The sequence below is a fragment of the Pezoporus flaviventris genome, unplaced genomic scaffold (assembly GCF_033815535.1).
Source record: "Pezoporus flaviventris isolate CSIRO_AGI_PZ_B2104156 unplaced genomic scaffold, CSIRO_AGI_Pfla_v1 ptg000001l, whole genome shotgun sequence".
Taxonomy (NCBI): Eukaryota; Metazoa; Chordata; class Aves; order Psittaciformes; family Psittacidae; genus Pezoporus; species Pezoporus flaviventris.
Genome location: NW_026892549.1, coordinates 42,349,730 through 42,370,494, shown reverse-complemented (window position 1 = coordinate 42,370,494; position 20,765 = coordinate 42,349,730). Strand labels below are relative to the sequence as shown.

Here is a 20,765-nt window from a genome sequence, read left to right as displayed (position 1 = left end):
AAAAGAAGAGACATTCAACTGCTTTCAAAGGGAAGGTAAGGAAAAAAAAAGAGATATTGGGCAAGAAGAGATAAGAAATCCAGTGAAGGACAAGTCTGGCACTCATGCCTTCCCTTTCTGCTTTGCTGCTTAATTGCTTAATAGAATGAGTTATATTTAAAGCAATGAGTTCTCTCTAATTTGTAATTTATAATTTATTTATGTCCAAGAAAATGACAAAATGGTGAGGAATTTATCACTCACATAGGACACAGGCTCTAGCCCAGAAACATGCACAACGTGCGGCTAACAATTAATGAAAAAGATTTGGTGGGTCATTTTGTTTGTTCACAGCATTTCCGCAGTCTTCAACACCCATAACTATAGGGCCTAGACATACACTGTAATTCAAAATGGAGCATTTCGCTCTGGGTTTTTTGTGGTTTGGTTTGTTGTTGTTTGTTGTTGTTGTTTTTTTTTTTGGGGGGGTGTCAGTCCAAAGGACAAACTGGTGCATCTTTTATTATCTGCTATTCACTGGCATTCTTTTTACGTCCTAGGTACCCTTTCACAGACCTGTGCTGTTACTAGAATTCCATTTAGTATGAAGTGCAATGCTTAATTACTTCCTCTCAACTAAAAACATAGTATTCTCCAGTTATCTGAAATATAGCAGCAGTAATAAGTTAGACACAGATTTGACTGCAGACATACCAGGTTTTACCACTTCTTAAACAAAGCTGTGATATATGCTGAGTTAATATGAAATATTATTTGCAAAGGGAATAACCTTGAAACTTGCTTTTATATTAGGCTGCTCCTCAGTCAGCTCTGGTTTTCCTTCTGTCAATGTTGGAATAAAGACAGAATTTTGAGTATCGTGATAGAAAGGTGAGTACAAAGCAAAACAGCCATGTCTCCATCAGTGTATTTCTCCTTTTTTTTCTTCTAGCACTTTTTGGTTTTAATTTGCATAAAGCAACCATGGTCCTATTCTCACCCTCAGTTATCTCCTACTGACACTGCTCTATAGCTGTTTTCAACAATCTCAGCTATCAACCAACAAAGGAACTCAACCATATATTATGAATAGCACACGTAAGATTATTTTTATTCTTGTAGCACATACTCATCTTGTACAGAAATGTGCTTAAGATTAACATCATCTCTTTGTAACCTTTTTACTGAAAGGCAAGTGTATCTAAGCAGCCCCTCTGTAGCATATTAATAACAGACAGGTATATATGACTCTACTTCATTCCGGGGACACGCAAAATAAACACTTCCTGTGTTATAGAAATGTCAAGGCTCTGTTAGCTCTATGTCAGCTTTGTATTGCACGTAGCATTTCACATCAATGCTTTAGACTCAGGAAGCAAAGAAGCCTTTGCATTTCAAGATTGGGTTTTTTTGACAAACTCTGAAGAGAAATAAGCTCTTGCTCCTATGAAGAGCTTGGAGGGAAGTATTAGCATAAATTGATAAAGAAGAAAACAGCTGTCTTGTAACAGCAATCTTCTTTTTCCTGGAGCAATCTTCTTTTTCCTGGAGCAATGGTTTGGAACAACTACCAAGTCACGGCCTAAGTCTTTAATAACGATCTTCTCCTTTCAACTTCAGATTATTCTAGAAATTTTGAATGGCCTTCCTCAGAAATATATGCAGTCTTCACTTTCATGAATGACTGCAAGGGAGTCTGACTTAACACAAATCATAGGCCAGAAAGCTGGACACTCACCTATAAAAGTGGGGACATTCAAAAGAAAAAAGCCCTTTCTTTACATCCTTTTGTAAGTTACCTACTTAGACTTTCTCAATATCCTTTAAACTTTAACATATGAAGCACAGAAATACAGGAGCTAGGATAAAAGAAGTTTGAAAAATTTTTGATCAGCATTTTTTCTTTTACATTAAATTTTATTCTACTGAGGGGGTGGGGGAGCAGAAGTTTGGATGTTACTAATGCACACATGTATTCTGCCCAATACATTTGTATGTCCTGAATGTGGATAATCCCAATCATGCATAAGTGTCTTGAAAACAGAAGCCCTCACATCACACCTGCCATCACCCTCCCTCTTTTTTTCACTATTGTCCTTTCACTGAGGAAATGAAAATAAAATCGTGCTTTTCTTTCTTCTCCCCCATTTGCTTCCAGAAATCCTAAATGGCACTTCAGAAAAGCTGCACCCCTTCCCTCTGAACTCATGTGTGCATACACATTCCTCACTGACCCCATTTTGGATCAGTTGCAGTTAGAAAATGAGTTCATGTTAAGATAGTATCAACCAATGTTTGTGGACACTTGAATTGTATGAATATTCATTTTTTTAAACATGCACACAAGCTGACCTTTTAGTTTATATTCCCAAGGAAAGTGAGACATGCTTACATAGGAATGGATGTCCATGCATGATAGAGGGAAAAAAAAATTGAGACGAGGAATGTAAGAGGGGCCATGCTCTGAAAACACCACTTTAAATTATCTGTCATAATTTGCATAGGTAATTAAGGTTTTATGTGAGTAATTTCCTGAGGTTTGTAATAGGAGATAGCTACAAAGGCTATTTCTACTCAAACTGACACAACATAAAAAAATAAATCTCTTCTCATTGCACATATTTGAACTCCATGCAATGTGTAAAGCACTCCTAGAGATAAATCAGCAATGTTTATGAAGCTCAGAGAACATGTACACATGACTCTGTGGGATAGCTTGGCATGCACACTATCACTGACAAGAACCGAACCAAGTCTCTTGCAAGCCATTTTTTTCCTCACAGGTCTTTCAGGCATTGTGCTGGCTTGCCTCATAGACCAGGCTATCTGTCTCTTCTTGACTGCTCCAGCCCATTTTATTCCTTCAAGTGCTTTAAAGCAAAGTCTTTCTTAGAAAGAGGCAGTATCTCCCTCTATTAATCTCTGTTCTTGTACTCTGGGAGATCTTATCTCTGAACCACTACAGATATTATGAAGGGAGGGGCATTCGTGATCCAAATATCTAGTAACTGGAGAGAGCACATCCAGTGCACATGCACACAGATGTAGTTCTTCTGGTTGGCATGTATCCACCATGAAAATTCTAGGCAGAAATACAGGCACAAGGTGAGGGACATCTGCTGCGTGCCTGCAGGCTGGCTTCACAATATACAGACAACGAGCCCGATGCATCCAGTCTGAACTGGGCTCCTGTGCATGTGTTGCTGCCAATGTATGCCAGTAGCCCTGCCCCCTAGGATTCCCAGTGCTGGAGCAGGAACGTCTCATATTTAAATGCACTCATCAGCTTGGCTGCTTGGGACGTGGGGGGGCTGCCTCACCCCTGGGGTCAATCTGCACCAGCTCCCTCCAAGTCTCACTTACACAGGGTCCTCCTACCCAGTCCCCAGACAAATCTGTAGCACAGAGAGCTTCACTTTGAAAGCCTACCTTCTTCTGAAGGTCTGATTGTGTCACATGTAGATATTCACTGTTATCCATATGAGTGATGAAAAAGGAGTCTAGCAGACCTGAGATTTATGATTTAAGACAAGTGCAGTGGCATTCAGCTTAATGTAACATTCACGTAAGTGTTCCATGGCTTCATAAATTACATTGTTTCCGAAATTTTTTCAGATACCTAAGTGAGACCTACTACCTCCTGAACCTAAGGAACATTTTCAAACTTTATTAAAAGACTCAGAAAAAAATTTGTTGTAAAGTAGCAGCAGCTAACCAAAGTGAAAAATAATTGCATGCTTTTGTTAACAATTTTGCCACTTCTTTGGCTCCCTCAGAATATTTGCTTGCTCCAACGAGTTGCTGCTTTTGAAGTACTTATTTAACACTTCCTGCTCTAATGCTGCTTCAACTGTATTATGTAAAGAGAGTTAATTAGGAAAGAGAGCAAAAGAGAATTACATCACTATAATAACAGTACTTGGCATTTAGTAGCATCTTCAGTTTGAAGTTTGACTTCATTTTGAAGTTTGAATTCTCACAAACTACTGAGAAGTAAAAGTGCTCTTAAAAGTCTATGTTTTGCTACAGTGGAAAGATGCTCCATGTTCTCAGGTCCGAACAATACCTACTACGCAACTGTTCATCCTTGCCAGCTTTTAAAGTCACAGAGAGACAGGAACAAGTGAAATTTTCAAACCACCAAGAACTTTTTCCTAATGTCACATCAGGCTGACAGCAGTGAGTGAGCATGTAGGCTCCTATTCAATTTAAGAATAAAGAAGCGATATAAATGCACTCAGACTTCTCTTCTACATGGGATATATTAACATTATATTGTGTTGCAATCTTGTAAAGGCACAATATCTGAGACACACTGGACACTAAAAATTCTACCTGATTATTATTGTCATTGTTTATGAAGATAAAATCTATAATGAAGCCACAAAACCATCCTTGATATTGTGTCACTGATTGTAGCTCATCATAAAATAAGAGAAAGTTGAATTATAAGGTATCTCAACATATTAAAACCAAAAAATATACACTACATGAACATGAACAATCCCTCCTATCCTTTCACAAACTCTCACACATCCAATCATTCTCAGTCTCCCAGAAAAAGTATCAAAAATGCTAAATGAACTAGGACAATGAAAAGAGACTCTTCCAAAGGACTTTAATTTCCAGCAGGCAAGATAAGATAGATCTGTGTATATGATGGACCTTACCCTGCCAACCTAGCTTACCAAAGGAAAAGCACTAGTGGCTGAAATCCCACAGCTGCTGCCATCACAGCTGCTCCTGCCATGATTCTTATCATTACCACTGCTCTGCGACTTCCCACTGAGCTGCCAGGAAAGGTTTAGCAGCAATACAAGCTAAAGCAATAGCAACAGCAGGTCTCATTTTAAGCCCCAGCATTTTGCATTTAGTAGCTTCACCCTCTAATACTGGAATACTTTTATATGGGACAGAAAAAGTGACTCTGCTATTGCTTAGAATAACCACACAAAAAGATCTTCTTAAACACTAAGCAGTTAAAATAACAGATTAGTCACATTGGGGGGGGGGGGGGGGGCTGACCATAAAAAAACAAACAAACAAACAAAACAAAATATAAACAAAAAAACAAACCAAACAACCCTCTCCCCTTGCTTTCCTTGTTCTTACTCTCTTCTTAATTTCTCAACCAGTTGTTGTTCTCCCTGCAAACTACTCCTTGCTTCTTAGTTTTGTGTCTACAACCTCACAAAGACCTAGGCCCAACCAGTTCTCTCTCCTCATTTCTTTCACCTACTCATTTCCTGAACAAGAGTCCCACTCTCTAAAACAAGCACCTTTTGCTTTCTACACTGCTCAGCTGAGCACTCCACTTCTGACACTTCTTCCTTCTTCCTCCTGCACCACCCACTTGCTGCGGCATGCAGATTGCCCATGTGAACTCTGCTTCACAGAAGCTGATGGTCCCTGCAGTACATCTAGGAAAAATTCGCAGATCACTATCTCCTGGGAAAAACTTGATGGTGGTTTTCTTAGCTAAGAAAAGCCTTCATAATTCTGCTTTTACTCTTTTTAATGTTAGCTGGAAGCATGAAACTCTAGAATTAATATAGAACCCATGATATTTCCCAATTATGTATATCCCTTCTCATTATGCTTTATCAGTATTTGATGAAAGAGAAAACAGACAAGTCACCTCTCTTTTTCTGGTCTCAGTCTGTTTCACCTAATTAGCACTTTATGCCAGCAACTGCCTTTTATTATGTGCTTAATACAGTGTATAGCACTGTGAGACCTAGATTTCTATTGCATCCCTATATCCAAATAATGATTATTAGTCCTTTTTTTCAAGTACCTTACATTTCACCCCCAGATTCACCTACTGCAGTACCTTTTTATAGTCTTCAAGTTACTCTATAAGCTAAGATTTGGTTAAGGCTGCTCTAGACAAATGATTCAATCCTTCCATCACCATAAAAGCCTTTATATCTACAAAATAGTGATACCCACCTTGGAAAATACTGCTTTCAGGAGACTACTTTGACAATTAAAATATGGTGGTTATAAAAAGCTAACTACGCATTTTCCAGCACAGACCTCTTAACAAGACCAGAGCCTTGATTTTGGAATCATTCTCTGTTCCTGAATTTCAAGGCCAGGCAAGCATCTTCAGTGCAAACAGCACCTTCTTCATCCCTTGAGTACACACTTCTGCTATTAGGCAATACTGCTCTTACAGAAAAAAAAAAACAACAAACAAACCAAACAAACCTCACCACATTGAAATATGAAAAGCAGATGATTGCTGCCTCTTTCTTTCCTTCAAAGCCCCTATCTTTCACACTTTATGTATGGCAGAAAGGCAACAGTCATTTGAAATATGAAAGCTTCCTTGGAGAAAGGTGACCACACAAGGCTATATGAAATAGGACTAAAAGCTTTTCTCCTTTTGTGTTTGCTGGGTGCAAAACAAACCCAGGCTTTGTTGAAACAGCAATCCAACAGAGAGGCAAAGAGGTAATAGCTGATCATCTCTCCCCCATAAGGACTAAAAAGGAAATTGAGACATTAGAAGATAAATCTTTGCATTTAAAATAGCAGACATTACTAAATCTACTTCACATCATGTATCAGCTAGCCTTTGGATAGATGGTGATCAGAAAAATCAAAATCTCTCCTTTGTTCACAGTTTCATTATTGTTACTCTCCTTCTGCATCACTCTCTCTGTTTAACACCCTGGGGTCAGGCCCCAATTTAGCAAACTGCACAGTGTTAACCCTATAATGTATCTACTTCTTTCTGCCTTCTCAGCACAATATTACTACCCATGCACTGCAGAGAACATATAATGTACTACAGTCTGCAGTATGACTTGCATACTTGGTCAATAAATAAAATATGGAATATTTATAAAGAACTTGCACCCATCGAGCTGAATACACAACATATGATTTTATCATATTCAGCTGTACTTTCTAAAAACAGAGTTAGTCTTCCTCTTTTTTGTTGTGCAACAGCATATGACTAGGTTTTCATCTCGTCTGAAACGCTTAAAGCCCCCCCCCCCCCCCCAAAACTCTGAACCCATTTTTTTGGTGATTGCTGGCTCCAGTAATCTGCTCATTTATCAATTACTTAGTCATGGATCCTGAAAATTGGCAATGTCAAAGCTTTTGCTGACTGCTAATTCTCCTAGGTGATATATATTGCACAAATAAGAACGCTACATTAAAACGCTGGCATTACATACAGCACAACATTTTCCACTCTCCCTGAAATGATTTATCATAGTCACGTTCACAGTCATTCAGCCTCCTTCACCATAATTTATTGGGAAGCTGTTCCATAATTGCTGGTATGACTTTGCCAAGAATTATATGATGAGAAGATTTCAGTCATTAACTATCTAGAAATAACAAGTATTATCCTCACATATGACAATGAAAGCTACATTGACACTTCATCCACTCACATCACTTTCCATATCAATACATATTACCCCTTCTGGAAGGGCGCTGTGTTTGGAGGAAAGCCTATGAAAACAAAAACATGTACAAATAATTCCACAGGCAAGGAAAGAAATTAGATATACAGTTGTTACAGTAGATGGTACAATGAAGCTGACTGATTCATTGCATCTAAATGCACAGAGGAAACATTCATACATTTATTTCCCTGGATATAGTACTATTGCACCTCATGCTGTGTTGCATGCTGCAGCTCTTTTTCACTGCAGAAGAAATTGCCCATCCATTCATTCTCTTGGATATTTCTCTACCTTTAACACTGAAAGCACTAAGGCAAAAAAATTAATGCCTAGCAGTTGCCTTTCCAGTCCACATTTACATACTTAAATATACTTGCTAAGCATCATCAAGCATTATTGGATTCAAGAGAGCTCTGGATGCATCACACCATCAACCTCTTCAGCATTATTTTAAAACCATGCTTCACGTTTCAGTGACCAAATATGGACTTAAAGTTAAGCATCCATTTCATTATGATGACAGGTATACCTTGCTATAGCCTGTTGCTATGGTAACAGATATAGTAGCCATAAAATTTATGTTAAAATGTATTCCCAAAAGGTAATTTTTTTTCATTCTCACTTGCATGATCATACCAAACTACCTAATTACAAAGAGAACTCAGTGAATATGCTCGTAGCTGACATCAGCAGGTCCTACAAGTCTTGCATTCACCTTCTTTGGGTGTGAATGTAGGAGATAAACTATACAGATGCTTTAATCAAAAGATGTAAGAATTCTTGCTTCCAGATGAAACTAATGACAATTTAAGAGGAGATCATATGCTAACCAGGACTTAACTGACTACAGCTATCCCAAATCCTGTACAATATGAAATGGAAAATATTTACTACCTGTGAGAACATCATTTTTGGATTCGCTGAAAAGCAATGGAAACAATTAAGAAAATTCCAGACGCATTTCCTGCCTGTTACTGAACACATATTAGAATTCTTCTCCTGGTTTAACATACCTTATGGTGAGATTATTTACATTCAAAGCTATTAACATTTCAGTTTTCATCAAAATTCTCAGTTTTCAAAATTTTCATAAGTCAGGCAAAGGAAAAAACTACTTCAGCAGCAGGCGAGAACAGTCTCACAGCTGGCATACAAGTAGTTGGGGAAAATGTTCTTAAACTACAGCTATTCAAGTAAATGCATACCACAGCAAACATTAAAGATCTCTTCCTGGTCAAGCTGAAAGAAAGCCAGTATTGCATTAACGAAAATATCTTCACAATATTTAAATTATAAAAATTGTTATATTCTTACATTTTGTATATTTCTTTTTTAAGCATGATCATGTCAAACCAACTCAGAAGATGATTCAGTGTTCAAGGTTTCCGTGAATAAAAATTTTGAAGTATGTTTTTATTCTAAAGAAACTTCCAGCATCAGCCTTTGTATTTGGTTGCCTAGAGAGGTGGTGGATGTGCCATCCCCAGAGACATTTAAGGCCAGGCTGGATGTGGTTCTGGGCAACCTGATCCAGTTGAAAATATCCCCACTCATGGCAGGGTGGTTAGACTAGATAACCTTTGAAGGTCCCTTCCAATCCAAACTATATTATGATTCTGTGATTTGCAAATATACAGGTGACAAACTATCTGAAGTCTAATGGGCAGCTCTGATATTTTCTGAAGTGCTCCCACTGATGCTGGGGTCATACTGTACACCCAGCCCTCAAAACAACCACAAGAAAGTCGAACACAACTGGACTAGTACTATGATGTGGCACAATTAGTGTGAATTTGTTGTAAATCAAATATTTAAAATTTTAAGTGCTTCCATAAAGGATGAACAATATGATATTTATATTGAATTAAAATATCACCTTGTAAAAAGATAATACATCTCTGTAGTCAGATTTACAGAAAGAGATAGAGGACAAAACAATCTGAAGCAATTGTAGGTTCATGCTGCCAAAGAACTCACATCCCAAAAGACCTCAGAACACGTTTCCTATTTGTCCGCGATTCCTGCTCCAGCCCCACACACAGTGCACATGTTGCTTCCGAATCTTTTCCAAAACACTTTAGAAAGTGGGGAAAAAAATTAGAAAATCAACACTTCTTGGCTATAGTGATATTATTCAGTGCTATAACCAAGCGAGTTTAGAGCTCGCAAGAGCTAATGGCCACATTAAAGGAATAAATGAATCATTTCACCCAAACTACAAACATGCAGATCTTTCCCTTACCTGCCTCCTGTCCCTCTGAGATGATGATGAAGAGGAGGCACTTCGATGTGATGGAGTGGATGTTTTGTGAGCTGGAGATAAACTCTTCTCCTCTGAACTCATCTTTGCAGCAAACTTGTACTAATGATCTTGTGCTCTTATCACTCATGTACAAAAAGGCAAGGGACAGTCTTCTGCATCCTTCTGTTTCACAGTTTATGGACAGCCCAAAAGGAATTCAATCTCAGCTGAACTGCACCTTAATAAAGAAAAATGTGAGAGAAAGAGTGAATGAATACACCTGTGCTCCAAAGTAGCTCTGCAGCAATCTGTTGACAGCCACTATTTAATCCAACAGAATTCCCATTTTTTATGTCCCTCCCTAACAACGACACAGTACAAACACATTGTTCTGCATTCTCACAGAACATTAAAGCGGTATTACATTATTCCAAACTACCCTACAGAAAGGCTTAAGGAATTGACACCAATTCTCAGGCAAAGTTTACAAACCTTTGATCATTACTGCATCTTGCATAGTATCATAACATTATCAAGTAACTCCTTAGGACTTCCCATTAAACACAAATACCCCTGAATGCCCCATTATATCAGCACTTCGTCAAAATCCTGCAGTTAGATTAAGGATTCTGAAAGTTGTTTATTAAAATCTGGTCCATCTTTCAAAGTCAGTGGCCTCACTGAAGGGGGTGGACAACTCAAGTTTCACTCCCCTGCAGCCCATGAAGGAGATGGATAGTCCTGAAGGAACTGCAGCCTACACTGTGCAGATTTTTCCCTGAAGGACTGCAGCCCTTGAGGAATGCATGTCAGAGCAGGCAAAAAGTGCAAGGAGGTACGAGTGGAAAGGAAAAACTGCTATGTACCAACCACAAACACCACCACACACCCCACCATGCCACTTGGGGCAGGGGAAGACTAGAGATGTCAGGAATGAAGAACTGAAGGTGAACCTGCGAAAAATGGGAAGGAGGTGTTGTCATTTTAATGTCTTTCATTTCTCATTACCTAGATCTATTTTAATTGGCAATAAATTAATTTTTCCTGAATTTTGTCTGCAACAGTAACTGATAAGCAGTCTCTTTGTCTTTATCTAGACCCATAAGCTTTCTCATCCTGTTTTTTCCCCACATGCCACTGATGTGAGAGGGGTGAGTGGCTGGGTGGGCATTTGGCCCTGGCTGGCTAACCCAAGGCAGCTACAGGGGCCTGTTTTACTACTACTGTTTACTCAGCCACTGCTACATGTATTACCTCTTTGCAAGTATTAAATGCTTTCTCTCACTTACTTCTGTCCACCCAAACCTTTAATCCATTCAAGAACAGAAAAAATAGATACTTAGGGCAGCACCAAGGATATTTTTGTCAATAAATAATCAAACATTAACTGTCAAACACTACAAAAATGTTGCAAGTACATTATGACAGTTAAGGAATGGAGTTACAGTTCCCAGTGTTTAACAGATTACTTTTATCATGCTTCAGCTGATAGATACTGTGTCTGATCTCCCATTAACCTTGGATAAAATCATTTCATGAATGATGTCTTCTGCTTGAAGCTAACATCTATCTTCCTCATCACCCTCTCTTTAATTTTGAAATAGTGTCCTTCCACATATATTTTGATGACAGCACGCCAAGCATAGCTAGCTTTAGCTGTGTGGAGACAGGTGCTGTCCTGCACCATGTTAAATGAGATCAGGACAAAAATACATTAACACTCCAACTTAACTGCAGGCTCAAAAAATTATGACATATTGAAAATAGAGCTCTAGCTTCTCCAGTCACAACACATACAAGAATATCATCCTGAACCCACAAACTCACACTGATTCAGCTAAATAATTAATTACATTGTGCCTTGCGGCCACCAGCTTTCAAATACTGCACCCTGACAAACACCCTTCTTCTGGAGCTGAGACCTGTGATGACTTATAAGTGAGAGACACCTTTTCTGATCGTTGTACTATGGAAAGTGGAATGATTCCACTTCATTAGTTACCAGCACTTTTCCAAGTATGAATATCACCATCTTACAGATGAGCTTCCACCTCTATCAAAGAGTCTCCCAAAGATATACTGATCCCACATAATATCCACAGAGCCCACATAGCAGCCCACTGGTATGACTAGAAGGACATGGCTGTTCCACAAGCAAAAGCTGCCCACATCACCTGAACACCTTGACAAATTATCTTTTCTTCTTAGGATTAGAAGTTCCTGCTAGAAGAAACCTAAAAAGATGGGTTGTGCTACATTAAGCAGAGTTTGAAGGAAAAAAGAAACAAGATGAACAGCACATTTGTTTCAGAACTTCAGAGAGAAAACAAAATGAAGTTGCACCCTGAGAGAGGCTTTTCTTCTATCCTAGCATACCAGCAACTGCTGAGCTATTTTAACAGTATTTTCATAGTCTACAAATGCATCCGGTAAATTGCAGCTGAAGAGATGTATCAACAGTGATAACCTAAGGTCTATGCAACTTTCTTATAAATCAGAAATCAAATTACAAAATTTAGAACACAAAAACTACAATCCCTCCTCAAAAAGCTGTGCAGAACAGTTGAGTTATTTAATAGTTAAACTGACAAATTTTCAGTCACTTTCAGCTCTGAGGTCACTGAAAATTTTTTAGCAGAGCAGCCTTCGGGCAAATGAAAATCAAAGCCCTTTTAAAACATCTGATCTTCACTCAGCTAGCTTATGTGAAAAGAATATATTTAGTATTGGCACAGGACAGTAATCTGCCTCTTCAAATGTGTTTTTAAGGCTTCTGCAAAGCATAGGTACTGTTGAAAGAAGCAAACACAGTGCTAGCAGATGGTACACAAGAAAAGCAGTTCTGTCAATAGTTGCCAGGTATGGGTCTGTGAAGTATGGGCTTTTTGTTTTGAGAGGTGTTTAAAAAAAAAAAAAAGAAAAATTAAAAAATTGTGGTTTACATCTAAGTCAAACTCCAGTGGTGGTTCTGTGGTGTTCCCCAAGCATTAAGAGCTGACCCTAACCAACAACTTGCTCAAAATTTATCAATAGCAGTCTTCCAAAAAGGATACATAAAACTAAACTGCCCCCCCACTTCATACTACAAGAAGCAAACATTTTTCCTTGCTCTATTTAACAGCAACAATAAATTCAATGCAAAATTGCTATTACTTATACATAGAAATTTCTGATAAAGAAACAATTCAGGGTTAAAAGTGAAAACCAGACAAGTGGGATATCTGTAAAAACAAGCACTATCAGCACAATAAAAAGTACTAATGCAAACTAGCAAGAGCTAGCATTGAGCTTATTGTTCTTGCACACTGAATTTGGATTGTTTCTCTGTATTGCTAAGAGCTTATCTTCCAATTTTGGCTTAAAATTTAGGTAATACATCTTTTTTAGACCATGTTAGAAGGAATAAATTCAGACAAATTGATGTGAAGAGCCACCAGTCTCTTGTAAGTAAACAATAACAAATCTAATTTTTTGGCCAACAAATTCAATTTACCAAAACGAAACCAGTGCTTTTGAGATTTTTCACAGACTTTTTCCATCAGTCACTGGCAATTTTGCTACTGACTTCAACGGGAAGAGAAGCAAGCCACATACCATAGTAGAATATTTCTAGAAAATAATACAAAATCTAAAAAACAAACTCAAAAAACTATGATGTTGGGTTTGGGGTGGCTGGTCAACTTTTTTCACTGGTATCTCAACTATTTTGGATTTAAAACATGACTTGTAATTCAGTAATCATAAACATTATTTACTTGGTCTTCAGTACATTCTCTTCTAAGTTCTTTATTTATTTTTTATGTAACGCATATAGAAAGGTAAAAAGTTCTGCCCAAATTCAAGGAAAGAGCAAGTCCTGCAAGCAGACCATGCAGCAAGGTCCCTGATGCATAAGGAGAAAAACATGTGCCATGATTGTAACATACTCCAGATGAGGCAAAACATCTCAAAATATCTGTATCTAATCCATTTCATAAAGGAATACAAAATTACTGTACAGAAACTAAATATGAAATTACTTAAGAAATACACCAAAGATTCTTCACTGAGTAGGTAAGAAATCGTTTATTCTTTATTAAATATCTGGTATTGATTTCTTATTTTATAATAAGACAAAATAAGAGAGAGAAGTGGAAACCTAGGGACTCCCCAGCCCCCATTCTTTCACTGTTTCAGTCTCAGAGTTTAACATATTTTACTGCACAATTATTTTTCCCTGTTTTATTCTCAGTTTGTTAGCGTTGTGGTTTGGGTTTTTTCCCCCGGTTTCTGAAATCGAGTATTAGATAGGTCTTAAAAACAAAGCTATTCTTCATTTTCTTTCAATCCACAAGGGGATTCAATGTCTTTCTGTCCTAAGAAATACTGGAAAAAAATGATGGTTTCTACCATATAAAAAAAAAATTATTTAAGATGCATCAAAATAAATGACCAATCAACCCAGTACCAAGACATGATTATTTTTTATATTGATGACACACTGACTAGTTTTGAAAGACAAAAAAGCACTGACAGCTACTTTTACTTACTGATTTTTCATCATCTTCTATCCCAGGTTACAATAATACATTTGATTCAGCATCTCTTAAAAGTATTCCCTGGGAATTCTGTGGACTGGACTTTTCAATAGCATAAAAATACTGAAGTGTCCTCGGTTCAGCTGTAACAGTTATTTTTCTCCTTCCTAATAGCTGGTGCAGTGCTATGTTTTGGCTTTAGTCTGGGAACAATGTTGATAACACACCAATGTTTTAGTTGTTAAGTAGCACTTACCCTGATCAAGGACTTTTCAGTCTCTCATGTTCTGCCAGTGAGGAGGGGCACAAGAAACTGCGAGGAAGCAGAGACAGGACACCCAACTCAAAGTAGCCAAAGGGGTATTCCATACCACAGTATGTCATGCAGAGTATATAAACGGGGGGTAGCCACCTGGAAGGCTGAGACCACTGCTTGGGTCAGGCTTGGTATCCGTCAGTGGGTGGTGAGCAATTGTATTGTGCATCACTTGTGCTTGTTGGTTGTTTTTTTGTTCCATTCCCCTTCTAGTTTTATATTCTCTCCCCTTGTTATTTCCCTTAGTAGTAGTAGTTTTATATTATACTTTAGTTATTGGACTGTTCTTATCTCAACCCACAGGGTTTACATTCTTTTGATTCTCCTCCCCATCCTGCCCAGAGAAGTGGGGGAAGTACGGAAGGGAAGGGAAAGGCTGAGTGAACAGCTGTGTGGTGCTGAGTTACCAGCCGTGCTTAAACCACAAGAAGAAGACACTGAATGTCCATATAAAAAATAATTCACACATAGTAATTGCACAGATAGTAATTCATTGCACAGATAGTAATTTTTAAAAATTTCAAAATTTAGGGGGTTTGTGTTACCAGCTAGAATAAAAAAAAAAGGGAAAGAAAGAAGGGAAAGGAATGGAATGGAGAAAGACTATTTTTATTGAAAAGAATAAAAAAGGTAGAAGGTTTAAAATGTCCAAGTGAGATACACACATAATTAAATGAGACAATACACCAGGGAGCAAAGAGCACAAAGCCTTGGGAAACACAGGATGTATAAACTGCATAAAATAAATGGGTGACACAGGAGAGAAGCAGCATCTGGAAAATAATATTAGCAGTATCAGAGGTATGGCTATTGCAGCTACCCCACTTTATGAGCCTCCCCATATGGCAAGTCCACTGACACTGTTCAGGGAATATCTGTCCTCTCCCAAAATCTGAAGATGTTCCACCAAGCCTGGCCAACTGCAGCAGCTACAGTGTGGTTTGTAAAAAAGCTATTAGTAGAAATGACGAAAACCTACAAATATGACTTGCGTAAGTCCAGAGTTATAAATAAACCTGCATGTCATATAACAGATAAATGGAAGTTCTCAATGGGTAACTTGAAGTCTGGATTCAAAAAACAGAATTCTGTGATAAACATTATGTTGTTTCTCACTGATTGACTCTTTTCTGCAAGAATGCTCAGAATGCTTTATAGACTGTATAATAACTTGTGCAGGATTGGAGTAATTTGAGAAGACAATTTAGGGTGCAGAACTGAGTCTCTAGACATAAATGAACCAAAAATATGTGACTGTCACTGGCATTACTTCAAGCAAAACATCTTCACAGTGATCTATCAATATGGGGCTGTTTTTCATTTAGGAGGGAAAAGGTTTTCTGTGATGCTCTGCGGCTCTGTAACACAGCCATTCAATATTTGAGCACTGAGTGGAGGCTAATCTTTGTTCTCGTATCACGAGGAACATATAACTGCCTGTTCCCCTTTTACTGCTGACCTTCCATGCAGGAAAATCATAACCATGAGTTTGTTACAGTACATGAATATTGCAAACACAAGAATATAATGGAAATAAAAATCTCAGTGCAGCAGCAATACTGTGGTGATTTAATAGACCACTTACATGAAATAAGCAATTTGTCTTTTTTTTTTTAATAAACAAGTGAACCAATCCTTTTACAGACACTATTGCAGAATCAAGTTACCTCATTTTACCAAAACATCAATTTTTTAGGAAAAGGCTTTAATCAATTCATTTTAAGATATATTTGCAGGTTCTGTCAGAAATAATTAAGGGTCAACTCCAGATTCAGGAAAATTATCGATTACATTTCACATGTTGACAATAGAGAAAAAAATTTGAGCAATCTTTTATCTTTTGATTCAAAATCAGTAATTCTCATCAGAAAAATCCATTTTCAACACTTTTCTAGCACAGTTTTAATAGCACAATAACTTTCAAGGCTAATATTTAGAATAGTCATCAAAAATCACATGTCCCAGACCTCTGACCAGTAAATTTTAAATCCTAGATAGATATCAAAACAATAATGTTGATCTAAGGGGACCAGTGAAGATTTTCAGGTCCAATATTTATAAGTAAGAATAAATGAGGTGCTACAGGAAAACCAGGTAATCTTACTAGCACTGGTAAATGCTGGAAGATAATAGAATTCATATGACTGTTACCACTGCTCCTTTGAAATATTTTAAAAGCTGCATATTCAGTGTTTGGATCACAAATGTACATGTCTAACTGCAGGCATTCACAACCACATTGGCATATACAAATTCTCAATCTGATACTATATACAGCAATTCATACACTGTCTAAATACTGCCATAATACACTCTTTATCCTGCATTCAGGAGGATTTAAACCTGGCTGTAGGTAGGAAATGTCAAGTTCAGCATTAAGCCTGAAGAGGAGCTCTGATACAGACCAAACAGCTGCACTTGGTCAGAGTAATTTGCAATTTCCATCTTTATAGAATAATTTGGGTTGGAAAAGACCTTTAAAGAACTTTAACACCATGCAATACTACAGGCTTGGGGAAGAGTGGTTGGAAAGCTACCTGTCAGAAAAGGACCTGGGGTTGGTCAACAGCCAGCTGAGTACGAACCAGCAGTGTGCCCAGGCAGACAAGAAGACCAACAGCATCCTGGCTTGTATCAGAAACAATGTGACCAGCAGGGCCACAGAACTAATAATCCTGCTATATTCAGCACCTGGAATCCTGTGTTCAGTTCTGGGCCCCTCACTACAAGAGAGATACTGAGGTGCTGGAGTGGGTCCAGAAAAGGGCAACACAGCTGGCAAAGAGTCTATAGAACAAGTCCTATGAGGAGTGGCTGGGGGAACTGGGGCTGTTTAGCCTGGAGGAGACTGAGGAGCAATCTTGTTGCTCCCTACAACTGCCTGAAAGAAGGTCTGTCTCCAAGTAACAAGCAATAGGATGAGAGAAAACAGCCTGGAGTTGTGCCAGGGGAAGTTCAGATGGGATATGAGGAAGATTTCTTCACTGAAAGGTTTATCAAGCATTGAAAGAGGCTGCCCAGGGAAGTGGTTGAGCCACCATCTCTGGAGGTATTTAAAGGCACATAGATGTAGCACTTAGGGATGTGGCTTTGTGATGGATTTGGCAGTGTTAATGGTGGGACTTGATCTTAAAGGTCTTTTCCAACCTAAATGATTCTATGATTGTGCAAATTGCGCTGACCAGATGCAGCAGTGATGATGACCCACCCAAGATCATGGAGTCAACCACCAGCCTCTGCTGCAGGGGGATCAGGGCACGCATTCAGCCTCCCTCCTACAACCACTCTGTTGCTGGGCTTCAGCAAAACACTGAGACATAGTGTTCGCTTACAAGGCTTAATGCCTGGTCAGATGTGGGCACTCAGCTCCTCCACCTCACTGATTACTTTATTTGCTAATTTTGCTAGATGCATATGACTAGATGTACATTGCAGCAATGAAACCATTAATCTCAACTGATAAAGAAAACCTAATGCCTTGCTATTTTATGTCTTATTTCATATTACGGTAGACAAAAGCAGTACTTATTCATTTTACACATGCATTTTCCAGTAAATTCTTTAAAGATTAGATAATTAATTGGCTAAGACACAATGTTTATGTCAATGAAAGCAAAGTCTAAACCTGCATCACTATTCTTAATTAGGCTCCCACTTCTCCTTGACTGATATTCAACAATACTGCAAAAGTAACGGGAAAAAAAAACCAACATATTTCATATAGGACATGTATCACAGCCCTACATTTGACAACCTCCCATAACAAGCGTTTGCTGGAAGAATTATCAAAGAAATGAAAATGTCATTTTCCAAAACAGCAACTAACTTTATTAAATGCAGCGTTATTCTAAAGTCCTTAAGCTTTGCTTTCACAGTTGTTTGTTGGTGTATTGGTTTGGTTTGGGTTTTTCGGGGGGGGGGGGGGAACACAGGAATAGAATAGGGGATCTTACGGGCTTTTTGTTTTTATGAAGATCTACTTCTGTACATAGTTTCTATAACTTTAGCAGTATATTCCACAGGAAACTGCTGTGTCAGCAAATATCACTGAGACACTCTAATTTTCATGTTGTCCTTAACAGAACATAATGTCCCCAACACTTTACACATTGTATTATTTCTTTAACACTGAGGTGCTTTTCTGAGTGGCTAGTCCAAGAATGTATCAATAATATAAAAAGTAAAAATAATATTTAAAAAATCACTTGTGTGGCATATATCTCCTTAAAATACACAGTTGTGACAGACTTCATCAAATAGATGAATGAGGTCAAAGAACAGTTAATCAGATTCAGACAAGAAGAGCTCAGTACAACATCTGCCTTTCCTATTTTCTGCTTGCCTACATGATTAGGCAGAGCTTTCCACCCTTCCAGAAGCCCCAAAGCATACATGATAATTAGGGGAGTCCCAGTATGTCCAAGCCTCCAGTTTAGATGATAATTTCAAAATAAACCCTCAACTCATTTGCAGTCTCTGAGGATTGTTTCAATAGCTGAAGCTACCCTAGGATTTTCATTAGGATGTCTTTGTTGTTCTGTGCTCCTCAGGCTACCACAGTAACAAATACTATTGATTTGCATGGCATGGAAATTTTTTGCATACTACAAAAGCAGCATACTAACCTGTGTTGTATGCATTTCTAACAGACTGCTGTGAGCAGAAGGTTAAGCATGTATACGTATTTACAATTATGTAAAAAGAAATACGCAATATATACCAGTTAAAAATTAAGCAGGAAAAAATAACATTAGCATTATTTATCATCCTTTCTAGACTAACATAATTCTAGTACACCTTTAAAAAAATAAATAAAAAAAAAAACAATAAATACTATTCCATCCCTTCACCCCTTTTTAAAGCTGAAAACATTGCTGGGGATCTTTGTTTCCATCTACATTTTTTTTTTAAATCATATTTTTTAACTCTTGAGAAAAAAAAAAAGCCATAAGAAGATTGAAAATGCTTTAAAGAATAAAAATATTTTTATGTATCCTGTTTTGGTTTTTTTTGTGGGAAAACCCCTCACAATATTCAACAAGCTCTTAAAAAAAAAAAAAAGCTTCTTTTTTTTTCCCCCTCCTTATTTCCAACTTGGACAAAGGAAAAGCCTAAAGACTTTTAGATTGCTTCTTAATTAGTCTCCACTGGGCAGTGATTTTAAGGAAAGAAAATAATTTCCCTTATAAAAGGACTACAAAATATTTTCAGAAAAATAGTACTAATCTTCCAGAGCACAGAAGCCTAGAAGACTCTTGTGGCCCTTGAAATCCATATCTGGCTGTTTTTTATCACCCTTCTTTTATTAAGGTATGTCTGGTTTCTCTGCATATTTCATTTCCACTACCACAAAAACATTTGATTTGGCTACATGTTTCAAACTGCCTGGTTTATTGATTTTGAATTTTGAGAGGCATTATCATCAAATGCTTGTAGGGAGGGTCCCATCAAAAAATAAATAAATAAATAAATAGATCAGTGCTGTTTTAATATAAATACAATGTATTTATGGGTGCAAATACAAGAGTGCATGCGATGGATTTTGCTCAGGTACACAGAGAGGGGAGGGGGAGACAAAACTGATGAATTAATCAGAGCTTCCACTGGTCCTATTTTTGGGGTGCTAAATAGATAGTTACATCCAGGAACAAAAAACAGGATGGAATTTTATTCTTGGAAGCAATTAGCTTGACAAACAGTAAGTGTCATAGTGGATCAAAGCTGCACAGGATAATATAGTTAATGGCTTATATATAATCTGGGAAATATCAAGAAGGAATAGGGAGGCTGTATTACCTCTGTGACTGCTATTAAATCACTGTGTCCAGTTCTGCTGCCAACATTTCAAAGACATTCACAAATGGGTTCAAGAGAGAACCATGAGCATGACAACAAGACTAAAAAACATCACTAGTAATAAAAGATTTATAGAGGTCAATCTATTTAGTTTGTCAAAGAGAAGATTGAAGATTGTCACTGAATGACAACCTATTGCCTGCTACATGGGGGGGGGGGGGGAAGGAATTTATTATTAGAATTCTTCTCAAAGGTGTAACAAAATCTAACAGGACAAAAAGAAAAAATAAATATATGCAGGTTAGAAATAAGGCACTGATACTTGAACACTGATAAAATATACTTACAGCATTATTACCCGGGATCACAGTGCGTGTTTGTAGGGGCACGAGAAGATATTTTCAAATTAAGACTGGAATTTTTATTTTTTTCATACATATTCAAAAGCTCAGACATCACTGATGACTTGGAAGCAGGAATCTATT

At 37.7% G+C, this 20,765-nt stretch overlaps 1 protein-coding gene across 6 annotated transcripts in view; it reads right to left on the bottom strand.

The window, feature by feature from the left end:
- OSBPL6 (oxysterol binding protein like 6) overlaps positions 1 to 20,765 on the bottom strand; it is a 97,091-nt gene that overhangs the window by 41,209 nt on the left and 35,117 nt on the right. For all 6 annotated transcript variants that reach the window (XM_061454439.1, XM_061454470.1, XM_061454450.1 and 3 more), the window contains exon 2: positions 9,652 to 9,889. In XM_061454439.1, coding sequence (XP_061310423.1) covers positions 9,652 to 9,753 — 102 coding nt within the window. In that variant the 5' untranslated portion in view covers positions 9,754 to 9,889. The remainder of the gene's footprint in view (positions 1 to 9,651; positions 9,890 to 20,765) is intronic.